We start from the raw sequence: 14,506 nt of genomic DNA on the forward strand, positions 1-14,506 counted from the left end.
TATTGAACACAGTACTGTGATTCGGATTCCACCTTAAACTATACATCCATATCTTATATACTGTAGTTTAGGCGCTAAAAAGGACGCTAAATTTCAACAATCAATCAATCGATCGTGCTATCTTGGCCACTCGCTACCTCCCTATCGAGCTCTTTGGCCAGTGGCCACTATCGTCTTCTTCTCTGACACGCTTTAGACTCGACTCCTAAACCACCTATACTGACTTTTGTGCTGACTATTTCGTTTTTTAGGACCTTATAGACTTTGGACCTCATCGACCCCCCACCCCCTTGTCCTTTCCGGAGACGTCGACTACCTGTCAGTCTCTCTGCCCTCCTACATTCGAGCGTCTGCAAGCGGTGATACATTTTAGTGTCTCTGTGTCATTGGTAAGTAATTCTTTGAGATGCAAAATTAGTTGTTATTGTAACGAGAGTGCATTATTTATGACTGAAAAAAGTATTTGCATATTGGAAACAAAATAAAGGTATTGATAACTATTACTATTGTCGACCTTATTTAAAGTGTTATAAATTCGTTTGAGGTGATTCATGTTATCTGCCAGTTATTTCATTTAGTCTCCTAATTAAAAATGTGACAACATACAATATTGAAATGTATTTGAAATATTTAATGTAAACGAGAACGACTTTATCTTTCAGGTGTTTAAAGTCCACAAGTTGTTCCTAACATGGGCTAGTCCTGTATTTGGTCTAAGGTTATTAGGGGCTGATCAGAAAGGGCAAGTGTTCCTACATGACGTTGATCCCGAGATTTTTGAACTAGTATTACAGTAAGTACACTACCTTATGTATTCAATTTTGTAATGGATTACGAGCAGGGATGCAAATAACCACCCGCCGACTCACCCGGGGCGAGTGGTTCATCGATGCGGGCGAGTATTTAATATAATACCGAAGATAACTACATGATTTCTATTGTGGGATAAGGGCTAGTAAAATTTTGTTGCTTATTTGCATCCCTGGATTAGGAGTGTTAAATTGAAAATTATTTAGGTTAATTGGCGCATGATACCAGATGTGATTTGCCAGTTACGACATTACTTAGATACCATGAAACATTTGGGGAGCTATTTGTATTAAAAATTGGTGAATATCGGTATAAAATACCAGGAATCATGTAATTGGAAGGTTGATGAACTTATCACTCATCATCTTACTGAATATGCTTTTTCTTCTTTCTTTCTACCTAATCACTTAAAAATATTTCTCCATTCGAGGGAGTTAAAAGAGCTGTAAATAAACAAAGCAGCAAGAAAATTGATGGTTTATTTAAATTTTACAGTATGCCCATTCCAACGGATAAACGGACTCAAAGGGTGCAACATTTTTACATATAGAAGTTCTTGAATATTGTTGTTCAACGAAACACAGATATACAAAACATTTTTAGCAATGAAATGTAGATTACCGTCGTGTATCTGTTATTTTTCACCTAGAGACTTCTTTCTTTTCCTCAGTCTGGAAAACGAGTAGTCCAATGTCGAAAATTTTGCATACTTCTGATAACTTGTCATCATATCAGGATTTCTACAAACTGGAAAGTAAGAGAAAATCTGAGAAATTAAAAATTGTCAGGGCAACTGGTTGAAAGTCAGGAAGAGTTAAAAATGTAGTTTCTTCGGATGTTTTTGTTTTGATAATAGGAGAACAATTTAAAATGACAGAAATATCTCTAACGTAAATTTATGCGTCTGCTGGGTGGAAAATGTTATTTATTTTGAGAGGGCATTGAAAATTTGAAAGTATGTAATGAAATTTCTACACGAAGCCAAGCTGCCAAACACAAGACCTATAGAAACCCTAAAGAAGGTAGCAAGCGATTCAATTGTCAAGTGCAAATTGTCTTTCTGCAAGATGGTAGTCATTTAATGCCAATGTTTCTTGTGTAGTTTTCATACTTCAAAACCAATGCTTCATTCGTCTTCGATGCTTTACAAGATCTCATGATCCGTTAACAACACTATCCATGGCTTTGGATTGAATATTGTAACATAAGAAACACTGACCAAAGCTTAAGCACACACTGTATTTTAAACTATAATGTGTTACGGTTTCCGATATCTAACATATTCTTCATCAGACACATATAGATATCGGAAACTGTAACACATTATAGTTTAAAATACAGTGTGTGCTTAAGCTTTGGTCAGTGTTTCTTATGTTACTCATGATTCGATGTGTGAAACCAGAAATGCTGAAATACATATACAGGGGTATTAAGTGTTAAGGCGACGGAAACATAAAATTTTATTGTGATCAAAAGTGTCGACATTGGATTTTCTGCCTGACGTTTTCTCGCAAAAATACCGTAGAGATAGAGACCAGGGAAAAACTGAAACAGAAATTTTTACGACTGCAGTTGGATCTTCTGTGATCACCAAATTTCAACAGTTTTTTTTTTTTTTTTTCTCAAGTATAAAGCAATTAAGGATCTGTCTTCGTTAAATTCAAAAGTAATTCAACATTCATTCCATATCTAATATCGTAGATGATGTGCTTGCTGAAAACTCTGGGAAAGAAGTCATCTCTTCCTGCAGTCTTAACTGAACAGAACTTCAAGAAATTTTCTAGAGTTGTGATGAATTAGTTAGGACTTGACGCTGATTGCAGCAAAAGGTAGTAAAGATTGGGTTGTCGTTCTCGCTTGGAAATGCAACAGTGAAAGAGATTCCTGTCAATTAGTCACTTTTAATGAAAATATTCATGAAAATACTGTTGTAGCAAAGAGGTATACTCCATAACCAGTTATAATTGGCAAGAGGTATTAAACAGGTGAAAATAACCAGATGCTGCTGCTTTACGTGAAAGGCTCCAGAGACGCTACAAAGAGTAATTGCACCACGAGAAAGAAGAGATAAATGAGCAAAACAGAAAGTAATCTGTTGAATGCACAACTGAGAGACTTGAAACAGAGAATACGTCTGAAACGGAAATGTAATAAAAAGGAACTAGCTATTGATACCAAACTGAACGAGATCAAGAAGAAAAGGCCTTCCTTGACATACATTTCAATAACTTTCTGGCGCGAGGCTGATGTTTGGTCGTGAATTTGTGTTAATCTTGCTTTTAATTATAGTTTAATAGTTTTAATTAAAATAAACTGCTATTTTCCTTTCTATATTTGAAGGTTTTGGTTATATTCGTACGTATTTTATGTACATATATATAATCTTGTTTGTAGACAGTTGTGGAATCTTTTAGAAAACGAGAAAATAATTATAATACAAATGAAAATAAAACAAAGTCAGTCAGTCAGTAGTAGTAGTAGTTGTTGTTGTAGTAGTAGTAGTAGTAGTAGTAGTAGTAGTAGTAGTAGTAGTAATAATAATAATAATAATAATAATAATAATAATAATAATAATAATAATAATAATAATAATAATAATAATAATAATAAAGCGAAATTATCAAATTGGTGCAGTCTATGTAAATAGAAACGCGATCTTTTAGGCAACATACCCTCACTGTATTTCAACATTTAGATAGCTGGTATGTCGAGTTAAAATCGTAATAAAAACATTTCGCCTCTGCTTTTTTTTTTTCACTTCGAACACTACTGCAAATTATTCCATATAAAAAAAATTATGCCTTATGTACGAATATGCTTTATTTGTAGATTTGTATGACTTATAGGCAGTATAGGTTAACAATTTCAACTATATAATCTACACAAGAATCCTCTAGGTATTGTAGAAACCAGTGAATTGAAAACTGCTGATAAGGAAATTGAATCCTAGTCATTTAATAAATATTCAAATCTAGAGGAACGATTTTTCAGAAAAATTTAATTCAACTAGTTCGTCGTTTCGGATGTACCAGTTGCTGTTGCTGCTTCGTCACTAATATCCTCCTTAGGACGTCCAGACCATGGCCATTTATGGCTGTTTCAGTATTGGAAATATAATAGGGACATCGATAAAATTGCTGATATAAAAATTTATCAGAACATAAATGAAGATAGTTAAAGAAAATAAAAACGACTTCCATTTGAAATATAGAAATGCCGTAGACATAGTGCAGTTAATTATGAAAAAGGCACGAAATTTTCTCTAATCATTATCTTTGAATATTTTTGGCACTGTTAATATGGCGCTAATTAGCATCCAGCAGTTGAAACTTTTTGTATACTTTTCTTCTTGTTGTGTTACATAGAATGATGTTATAATGCAATGACTTATAAGAAAAGATGCGTTTTGCTATAATCACCCCTTTTGAAAACTTGAGGTGCCGCCCTCTGTTTTAGTAGACTAATTAATATATAGGTTCCTCAAGATAGTAACTATACCACGTAGATTCTTTGCTTACCTTGTATAGAATAGAAGTTATAATGCAATAAATCATGACAAAATGGAATTTTCTCTAGTCTCTTATTTTAAGTTTTCTGAGGATGTCTTTCTTTCGATGCACATTCTGACTTCTAAGAGCACTCACTCCTTTTATATAGCTAAGCAATTAGATACTAATTTCGTTGTTTTTCTTATGCACAGAACAGACATTATGAGAGGTCAAGGAAACAAGAAATAAAGATCCATGTGAAACACGTGTACACTTCGGTTATGCACACACAATGCTTTAATTTGGGGAGGTGGAGTGTCTAGAAAGATTGATATCCCCTAAAATATATATATATTATCTGGTTTCGAAAATAGGCAAATTGATATAGCTACAATTATATTAATGATGCGTTCCTGAAATGTTTTTGTAGACTTTTTGGGGGATACTTGAAGCAGATATGTTATACGTCAGACATTTATCTGCGTAAATAAATCAGTCATTTACCGCGTTCAATGCGATGTTATTCCTCATATATAGGCCAAACGAAACGCAATATTAACACTTGAATTAAGGAACATGTTAGACAATCAAAAAAGTCACAAGAAGAGGGCATGTCGGGTTTGGCGCTTCATTTAAAACAACATACACATGATATAAAATATAAAACAGGTTCAGGAAAAAAAAGAGAGAGAGAGATTAAAGAATCATTCTTTATTCATAAATACAAACCTGCATTGAACCTTGGTACTGGCAACATTGATATAACTTGGGTAACTACCTTTGATGCCTACTTTGAATCTGGCAATATTGACGTAACATAGACACCGCGCTTTCTTTAGTTCAGGCCACTCTTTTTGAATTTCGCTTTGCTCGTTCATCTCAGGATCGACTCTTTACATTACATTTATTTATTTAGTGGTATGTATCCCTTGTTTTACACCTTTTATCTCCTATTCGTTTTAATTCCTTTCACCTTGCCACTGAGGAAGAAACCAGCTGTAAGTTGCGAAACGTCTAAAAAGTTCTTAGGTTTTCCAAGGGAGGATTCATTGGTAAGTAGCCATTATTTTGTTAATCTGAAAGGATTAGTTCATTTATACATAAACGTGTCAGAAGGCGCGGGAGAACCCCGAGAAAACCCACCACAAGCTTACATGGACTTGCCAAACCAGAAACCTCTCGTACCAAATATGAGCGTTTTACTACTGAGGAAGATTTAATAAGCATCTCTTTTCATTTACAGGCACGTTTACGAGGGCACAGTTAACATTCCATCTTTCGAACTAGGAGTGAACTTAATTAAACTTGCACGGAAGTTCATGATGCCAGAGCTTATACAAGAGTCTATTGCGTATCTGAGTGAAAATATTAGTGTTGAGAGAGCGTGGCCTTTGCTCCAGTTGTCACTGCAGTTGAGATTAGCACTTCTGCAACAGGCTGTCCTCAAGGTACGTAGCTTAAAAATGTATATTTATAACATTGGAACTGGAAGGTTATTGAAAACTATTTTAACATCCATTCTCCGTACCGGGGAAATAGGTCTATGGGAAATAACTAAAAGGTGTATATCAATTCTCATACCTTGTAGGATGTGCTTTTTAGTTTCGCTGATGTCCTGTTTCTTTTCCTTTGCGTGCCCAATCTTGAATTACACTCCTCTGCAGTTTCTTCTCGCGTGATCGTTATCGTTCTTGTTTCTTTTTGTCTGTTTTTGTGTGATTTCCTCTTCCTATTCTGATGTAAGTCTGTTCTTGTACATGTTGTCAAATTTATGTTGAAATTCCGTGTTAGAAACACTATATGTATCAATGAAAAGTGAATAATATTTAAATGTAATGAATAATAATCCATTGTTGTGGCGTGAATTTTTGAATGCTTGCTACCCCGATTTAAATGAAAATAACATGATAAAATCTCAATTCGAGGTATTATGTGTAAAAATCGATGTCAATCCGTTCAATCATTTGGTCGTGACGCGATCACAAACGAGACTATATTCAATTTTAGTAATATAAACATAAGAAATGCACTAATCAGCCAAAAAAACAGATGAGGCAACGTCTCCACTACACTTCCACCGCATTTTCAGAATTAACTAAGTAACTGAACGCGAGTAAACAATATATATATATATATATATATATAATAGAAAGTATAAGTTGTTTCCTAAAACCCTTGTCTTACATCATACCAAGAAGATAGCCGAACCAGGGGCGCCGATTCCGGAGGCACTCCGGTGCTCGAATACTCCACAGAATTTTTGTGGGGTACTCAGCACTAATGTAAAATATTCGGAAATTTGAATCGCCTGAAAAAAAAAAGTTTTATCTGAATATAATTTCTTCGAATATACGATGCTCTTAATGAACTTTAAAATTTAATATTTCCTGCTTCAGATTTCACAACAATGATGAATGCAATGCTAATAATGGAAATAAATTAAGAATGAATGCCTCTTGATTTAACTTTTAGATCTGTAAGAGTAAATTTAATGACTCTCACTGATTACTAAATTTCCGCGATTTCATTGATTTCTAATAAAAGCAGAACCTTAAAATTGTGAAGAAATAATTTCCGTGAATCCAGATTGCATATAAGATGGGAATATGTAAGATTCGACTCTTAAAAGGGGAAGAAAAAGGGGCTTAATAATTTTCCTGGCATTCTCCAAATCTCCGAAACTATTAAAAGCAAAACTTTGAAGCAATAAGAAATAACATCCTTGTATCATAGGTTGCAGAGACGGGATTTTACGAGATGAAACTTCTAGAGGGAAAAACAGAGTCTTTATAGTTTTGTTGCTGTATTTCTAAAAAAGACGTACTTAAGCACTAAACTTCAAATAATTAAGCCCTCAGTTAATGAATGTGGGACTGAGAGTGAATTCCGTCATTGGTAATAGTAAGTGTAGGTATACAACTATATACATCAAGAAGAGCAGGTAAGTATACCAATTTGTTACTCAAATTTAATTTTGCAAGAACAGTATAACAAAGAAGTGCTAGAAAATTTAAAAACATATCTTTCTTGCATTATTTTCCATTTTCTCCTGGCCTTGAAAAAAAAATGTAAGAAACCTGTTTCTTCCTAAAATTTCCTGTTTTTTCTACCTTTTAAAACACAACTTAGCACCCATACAAAACAAGAAAAATATTAGAGAGAGAGAGAGAGAGAGAGAGAGAGAAAGAAAGAAAAAAGTTAAAACAGATAAAATCTAATCTTTCGTTGTTTCTTAAATGATAGCAGAGCCTGATTTTTTGGAGCGGAGAGAGAAGGGAGTATACAGATAAGCATTTCATGTCAATTCGCTGCATTATATACATTATCATTATAATAAAATATTCTTTTAAATTTTGTTCTATTTAATTACATTCTCCTTTTTTCTTTCTTTTAAAACCTAAATCCAAAGGGTAGCATTCAGAATGATATGTTGAATTCTAAGGATGGGCCAAACCGATTTTTAGGGAAAAAAAACTTCGGTTTCCTTTCAAAAACCGGTTTGATAGAAAAAACCGGTAACCGGTGTGAAAAACCAAAACCGAATTTTGATAGAGAACGAAACTGGTTTGAAAGCTGAAACCGGTTATGATATGAAACTGAATCAGATTTTGAAAGTTTTCAAAAACTGGTTTCGATTTTTCTAAAAATCGGAAAGTCGATTTTTGTGTCCACCATTAGTTCTACAATAAGGGACTAGAACCCTAGAAGCTCCGTGGTTACGCTGTCATACTCTCATTCAAGAATATTTTCCACTGTGAGAGAAAAGTTCAATTTTCATTCAAAAATGCCTAAAACTGCATTTTCAGGAAAGTTAACTTTCAAAATTATTCCGGGAGAAAAGCTCTTTCTAACTCTGTGCACCCTTCGCTAATTTTCGAAGCTCTGCTCTCCTGAGCCCAACCATTGTTAGAACAGTGATTGCTGGATGTTGCCACATCGTCAATTACATTAGGTAAGAGTGAAAAAAGTAAATGGAACACACAAATTACTTCTGCAAAGAAGAGGACATTTGGCAATCGTCTTTTTACCTGTCAGTTTAGGGCTGCCCCTTGTTTTCTCATATTTAAATAGTGATGAATGGAAATACAACAGATGGTATATTCCTGTATTTGCTAGAGTTTAATGTTTCCTCTCCTGAAATCGTCTACAAGCAAAACATTATCAAATAAACTAATAATTGTTTTCAGGATACAAATCTGTATGCGCAGATTATGGCGTCATCATTGCTGGGAATTCGTAAGTTCTACAAAATATAAAAGGTCTTGAAATTTAAAATAGTAATTGACGTATTTTTAATCTAATTGTTACAGGGATAACATTATTAGTGTATGCAGAAGAGTAATTAAATCTACGGCTCTTCCATACAGAAATCACTAGAAGGAATAACATCTACATTAAAGTATCCAGTTATGAAGAGCTCTTTTTCAATTTTAGATCTTTTACACCAAAAATGCAAACTGTGTTTATAAAATGATTCGGTCTTCATATGAGTGACTCAACCTGATGAACAATGTCACAGAATAATTGAATGAAATTGTATAGGAAACTTCTTACCCAAACAATCGACGATGGAAGCGTTCCACTGATCTCTTAGTTTCTTTAATAGCATTTTGTAAGAGTTAAATTATCTACGTTCTAAAGTTGTCAAGTTATTAAGTTAATTACCAAAAACAATCCTGTATCGATCCATTAGTACTGAGATAATGATAACCGGACTTGCGTTTTGATATCACATCCGAAGTACTTATATTTCCTTTTATGATAATTTGAAGATGTTAGTTCTCAATTTTGACTTTCGTTGAGGATTTTCCTGACTTACTTCTTCGTTTGAACAATAAAATTATATATCTGCTACTACTACAGGGTGGTCCGGAAGTGGGCGTACTCCTCCTCCCCCCCCTCCCTTTAGTTTCAACAGTACAGTCTTAGTTATGGTAGAATGTCTGTACACATTTACCTTGAAGTCTTAAAAAGAGTCATAAACATCGGTATGATCACCATCCATGTCGTAACACAGCTGAGTTCTGCGCCAAGTTCTCGCAGATGTTTTGCGGAGATACTCCGGAGTCACGAGGGTGAAGGCGTGTTCCACAGCTGCTCGTAATTCCTGCGTTGTGTGATATTGAGTGTTTCTTACTTGTTGCTTTATAGAACTCCAGACAGCATTGTCTGGTGTCGTCAGATCGGGACTTCTTGGAGACCAGGCAAAGGGAACTGTTGAATGTGCACAACCTCTTCCAATCCAGCGGCCAGGAAATGTCTGATTCAGGTAATTGCGCACGTGAATCGCGAAGTGCGCTGGTGCTCTATCCTGCTGTATCACAATAGTGTCTTTGGTACCATTTTCAATGTTACCAAATAAATGTGGGTAAAACCTAAAATCGTCAGAAAACATCAATTAGGGGTACGCGCACTTCCGGGCCACCCTGTACTGCTTTCAAATGCTGGCGAAAGTTAGAATGTTCCACGGTTTGAGATATGAAATTACTGTAAATGGGGGGCCGCGGTGGCTCAGTGATAGAGCGTTCACCTCTGGTGCTTGGGGTCCCGGGTTCGATCCCAGCCCCCGCCAAGTGAACTTTGTGGTGGACAAACACCGTGCTCGTGGGTTTTCTCGGGGTTCTCCCGTTCCCTCCCACTTTCTTCATTCCACCATTTCACTCATCTCTCATCATCACCGTCTCCTTTAGCCTAACCGGCATAACCGTGGGACGTAAAACTCAAAGATTTCATTTTTCTCCTCTTTTTCACAGAAAAATGGGCTTAGTCGCACTGCACAGTATCTTAGCTACGATCGTAATTACTTAAATGTCTTGGCTATATAATATTTTCATGGTTTAGGTTTTATGTTTTTGATTTTTGGAGCCGAATTCAAAATTAAAATAAACAATGTCATCTTATTCCTATAAGCAAGCTACACCAATGCGTAATTTATTTAATTTAGATATTAAGAAGTTCTCTAGTTACATTTCCAATACTTTGATATACATGAACAATTTTGGTTTTTACTGTTAATTTCTTGTTTATGATACTTTATTTCTCGTGGGGACACGGTGGCTCAGTGGTAGTGCGCTTTCCTCTGGTGCATGGGGACCCTGGTTCGATCCCCGGCCAAGTAAGTTTGTGGTGGACAACGTCGTGCTCGTGGTTTTTCTCAGTGTCCCCACTTCCTCATTCTTTCAATTTTTCCATCATCATTCATTTGCTTTAATCACCATCTCCGTTAGCCTAATAGGCATAGGACGTTAAACTCAAAGATTTCATTTCATTTGTTCACCATTATGCATACGGGTAGTTGACTTCCCATTTTAGATCTAAACACGAAAAGTACCTGCTAATTTACTACTTTCATACTGTTGAAAGATATATATTTTAATGTTAACTCGATTAAGACACTTGCCCCGTAAATATGGTGATATAATATTTTAATTGCTGTGCATATTTAGTGAAATGAAAGAATATATATATATATACTGATTTCGTTAATAGGGACAGACTATGGTAGGGTATCGATGATTATCTATGTGGGTTAGTAGATAAAATCATAGTTCAGTAGTAATGAGTACGTACGGGGTTTGATTCGTGGTTGTGCATGTGTAGATATAATTTAGCCATGTAAATATCACAACATATTGATCTAGTGTATGCGCAAATATTAATTTAATTTGTGAATGAATTGCATGGCCGAATGTCAGCTAATATATACAAATGTCAGCATTTCTTTTATGTGATCAGCAAGAAATGTTACGAACATCGAAGCAAAGATCTGAAAATGTGTCTGAAATATTGATATAATAAAATGAAAATACGTATTTTAGTTGAATGTTATTGACTAACAAGCTAAAGTAAACCGCACAAGCTCCTAGTATGTAAAGCTGTGGAACACAGCCCCTTTGTTCTCAGGCTTCTTGTGCACCAAATTTCGTTCAGATCCGGCCAATAGTTACCAAGAAATAAAGTACCATATGTACTGTCCCTGACCGAGCTCGGCCATCAAATATAGCGGTCTTTCTTTAGCATAGTACTTGTTCGTTAAATTTGGTTTAGATCCGGCCAGTAGTTACCGAAAAATAAAGTACCACATATACCTGGAATGAAATTATAAGCTTCCATATGCTTACGCTGGGAACTAATAATTAGTAGGAATTATAATATTTCCTAAAACTCAAGTATTTTAATAGATTAGTTAAGTATTTTACTTCATTTTGTGATTAATTGATGAAGGGTACGTGAAATTAAATAAAAATAACAATAATAAAAGGGAATCTCTGCGATTTTAGGAGCAAATCTATAATCTCATAATAATTGGTATTATTATTATTATTATTATTATATGAAATAATTAAAAATGTTATTAATATAAGTCGTTCCCAATGGCAATTTATATAACATATGTTTGTGGGCAGTTGAACTTGGAGGCAGTCGGATAAGCAATTATACTTTCAGCAAATGTAGCAGCTATTCTTTTTATTACATGAAGTGTCTCAACAATCAAGGATTTTCTGGTTGGTGAAGTATATTTGGAGTAAATGTTAAAAGAAGTGTGTTTTGTCCGCACATGAAAAAGTAGTTGATTGGACTCAAGAAATGCAAAAATCGTGGTATTGAGAATCGATGCCACGACTTATATTATTAAAGAATTTGAACATTTCGCTATTAATAATAGTTACTCGATTTCGATTCGACCTCCCTAATTTCTAAAGGCAGCGAAAAAGAAACGGAAGTTGGAGAATATATAATAATCCATTTTGAAATGAACTATTAACTGTTTAAAAGAAGAATGTGTTATCTGTTTGGCAAGTATTTGTCCACGTGTCCAAAATATAACTATTCGTCATTATTATTATTATTATTATTATTATTATTATTATTATTATTATTATTATTATTATTATTATTATTATTATTTGAATCTGTTATCAATAATAACTCTGTATACAACCAGTTATCACATAAGAAATCCGAAAATATTTAAACCCATTCAGTTTCTCAATGATGTTCCTTTGTATAAAATTTTATCAGTAGCCAATGATTTTGCCAGTGTTATTGACATTTTTGATCATAATTTTAGTAATATACAAAGGCAGTTATATAATCATTTCATTATCAGCTGAGAGTATTATATTCTTTTATATAACAGCATGTTTATTTTATGCACGATTTTTTCCCTTTTCTGTGCATGTATAATTTGTATTTTATAATGTATTATGTTTATTTTTGTTATTTACATGTTATTTGTATGAAAATTGTAAGTGGGCAGTTATGTCTGTAATTTCCAGTATGCAATAAAAATATTATTATTATTATTATTATTATTATTATTATTATTATTATTATTATTATTATTATTATTATTATTATTATTATTAAATTTTTATTGAATCAAGAATTTGACCATAAGTAGAAAAATTGAAACTTGACCAACATTTTGCACTTCAGAGTTCGCAGTTATTACTTTCTTTCACTTTCAAGTTTCTCGTATTCTTACATGTTTTAATGTTTATGAAAACGTGTTCTAATATTTAAAAAAAAAAAAAAAGTTTCAGACAAATTAAAATTTACTTTAACAAGAAAAGGAACAATAAAGAAATAAAGTATTTATTGAAGCTTTCCTGGCGACGTATTGTGAACAGGTCTTCTCGGGCTAGTAACCAGGTAAATACTGTTATATCTTGCGACGTTTCGAGGGCTGACATCGTCCTCATCTTCAGGCGAATATGATGGTGCAATGGAGTGTATGGAATATATATATATATTCCATATATATATATATATTCCATACACTCCATTGCACCATCATATTCGCCTGAAGATGGAGTGTATGGAATATATATATATATTCCATATATATATATATATTCCATACACTCCATTGCACCATCATATTCGCCTGAAGATGAGGACGATGGCAGCCCTCGAAACGTCGCATGATATAACAGTATTTACCTGGCTGCTAGCCCGAGAAGACTTGTTCACAATAAAGAAATAATTTGATCACTAGAACTTCATAGGACATAGTTACAGAATATGTTTTAATAGTTGAAATTTATATCAGTGCTTCATTACATGATCTTACATAAATATCACTTTGAGAACTGCACAAAATCTCTAACCTGGCGTGCCGCAATTAGAGCCTATGTATGTTATGACATCGAATCAAGCAAGCGTTTGAATGCGTTCCTGATGAATGGCCGACCACGACAGTTATATGCGAGTCCACAAAACATTGACACACTACTGGAAAATCTTGATGAAAAAGGTATTATATTTCTATCGAATGTTTGATGAGCGACGTCAGACTACCGTGAACATTAGTCTCCTGGCCTACGCGTTGAAGCCGCAACATGCGGAATATTAGATACTTGAAAGTGTGAACGTAAATTATCTTTTATCTAAATTGAGTAGGATGTAACTCTTAAAGATTCATATGTAACCCAGATTCTACCTGTTAGTATCTGAAACTAACAGTACCGTTTGACGCACCTATGATGTGCAAGCGAGAGGAATTGATGATTTGGGGATGTCCACCACTGTTTAACGGCCAAACAGAACAATGATAAAAATGAAAACAAGTCATTGAATTTGTAAATGTTTGTTCATAATAGATTTGAATTTAGTGTGTATCGTGTTGTTGTGTAGCTTGTCTGAAAGATATTAATTTGGATGTGTGTGTCAGTCTTAAGCTGATGTAGAGAGGTTTATAGTTGATAGGTACATACCTTCACGCTGTGTAGGGTCACCTGGTGATGAAAACAAGGTATTCAGGTTGAGTTTCTTCCAGAGAATTAATCTCACTCTTTAACACATTGATTCTACTAGTCAGTAAATGAAGTTCTCTGGTTGTATTACTGATGCGATCTCTGATCTTCTTTTTCTCACTACCAATGTCACTCTCTCTTCAGAAAACAATTCCGAGACTTTTGTACTACTGGAAACTGCTGACTTGCTGTAATTCAGCTTCCATAATCTGATTGAAATCTCACACATGCTTCCAAGATTCTTCGATGAAATCTTGATCAATCAAAAATCTCCCTGACATCATCCATTTTGACATCACACCAAAATGAAATGCTGTCCGGCGGTTGTGTAGTTGTTTACAAACAGACTACAATTTATTTATAATAACGTAACAGACATGTTTCTACATTGACATACATTACCAGATATACTCTTGTGACACACAAATACATAACAGAAAAGAGATTAAA

The 14,506-nt window shown here is 34.2% G+C and overlaps 1 protein-coding gene across 1 annotated transcript in view; it reads left to right on the plus strand.

The window, feature by feature from the left end:
- LOC145672482 (BTB/POZ domain-containing protein 6-like) overlaps positions 1 to 14,506 on the plus strand; it is a 38,637-nt gene that overhangs the window by 18,405 nt on the left and 5,726 nt on the right. The window contains exons 3-4 of the mRNA XM_081741645.1: positions 663 to 793; positions 5,542 to 5,746. Coding sequence (XP_081597771.1) covers positions 663 to 793; positions 5,542 to 5,746 — 336 coding nt within the window. The remainder of the gene's footprint in view (positions 1 to 662; positions 794 to 5,541; positions 5,747 to 14,506) is intronic.

This window comes from Thermobia domestica, chromosome 2 (assembly GCF_964235325.1).
Source record: "Thermobia domestica chromosome 2, izTheDome1.hap1.1, whole genome shotgun sequence".
Taxonomy (NCBI): Eukaryota; Metazoa; Arthropoda; class Insecta; order Zygentoma; family Lepismatidae; genus Thermobia; species Thermobia domestica.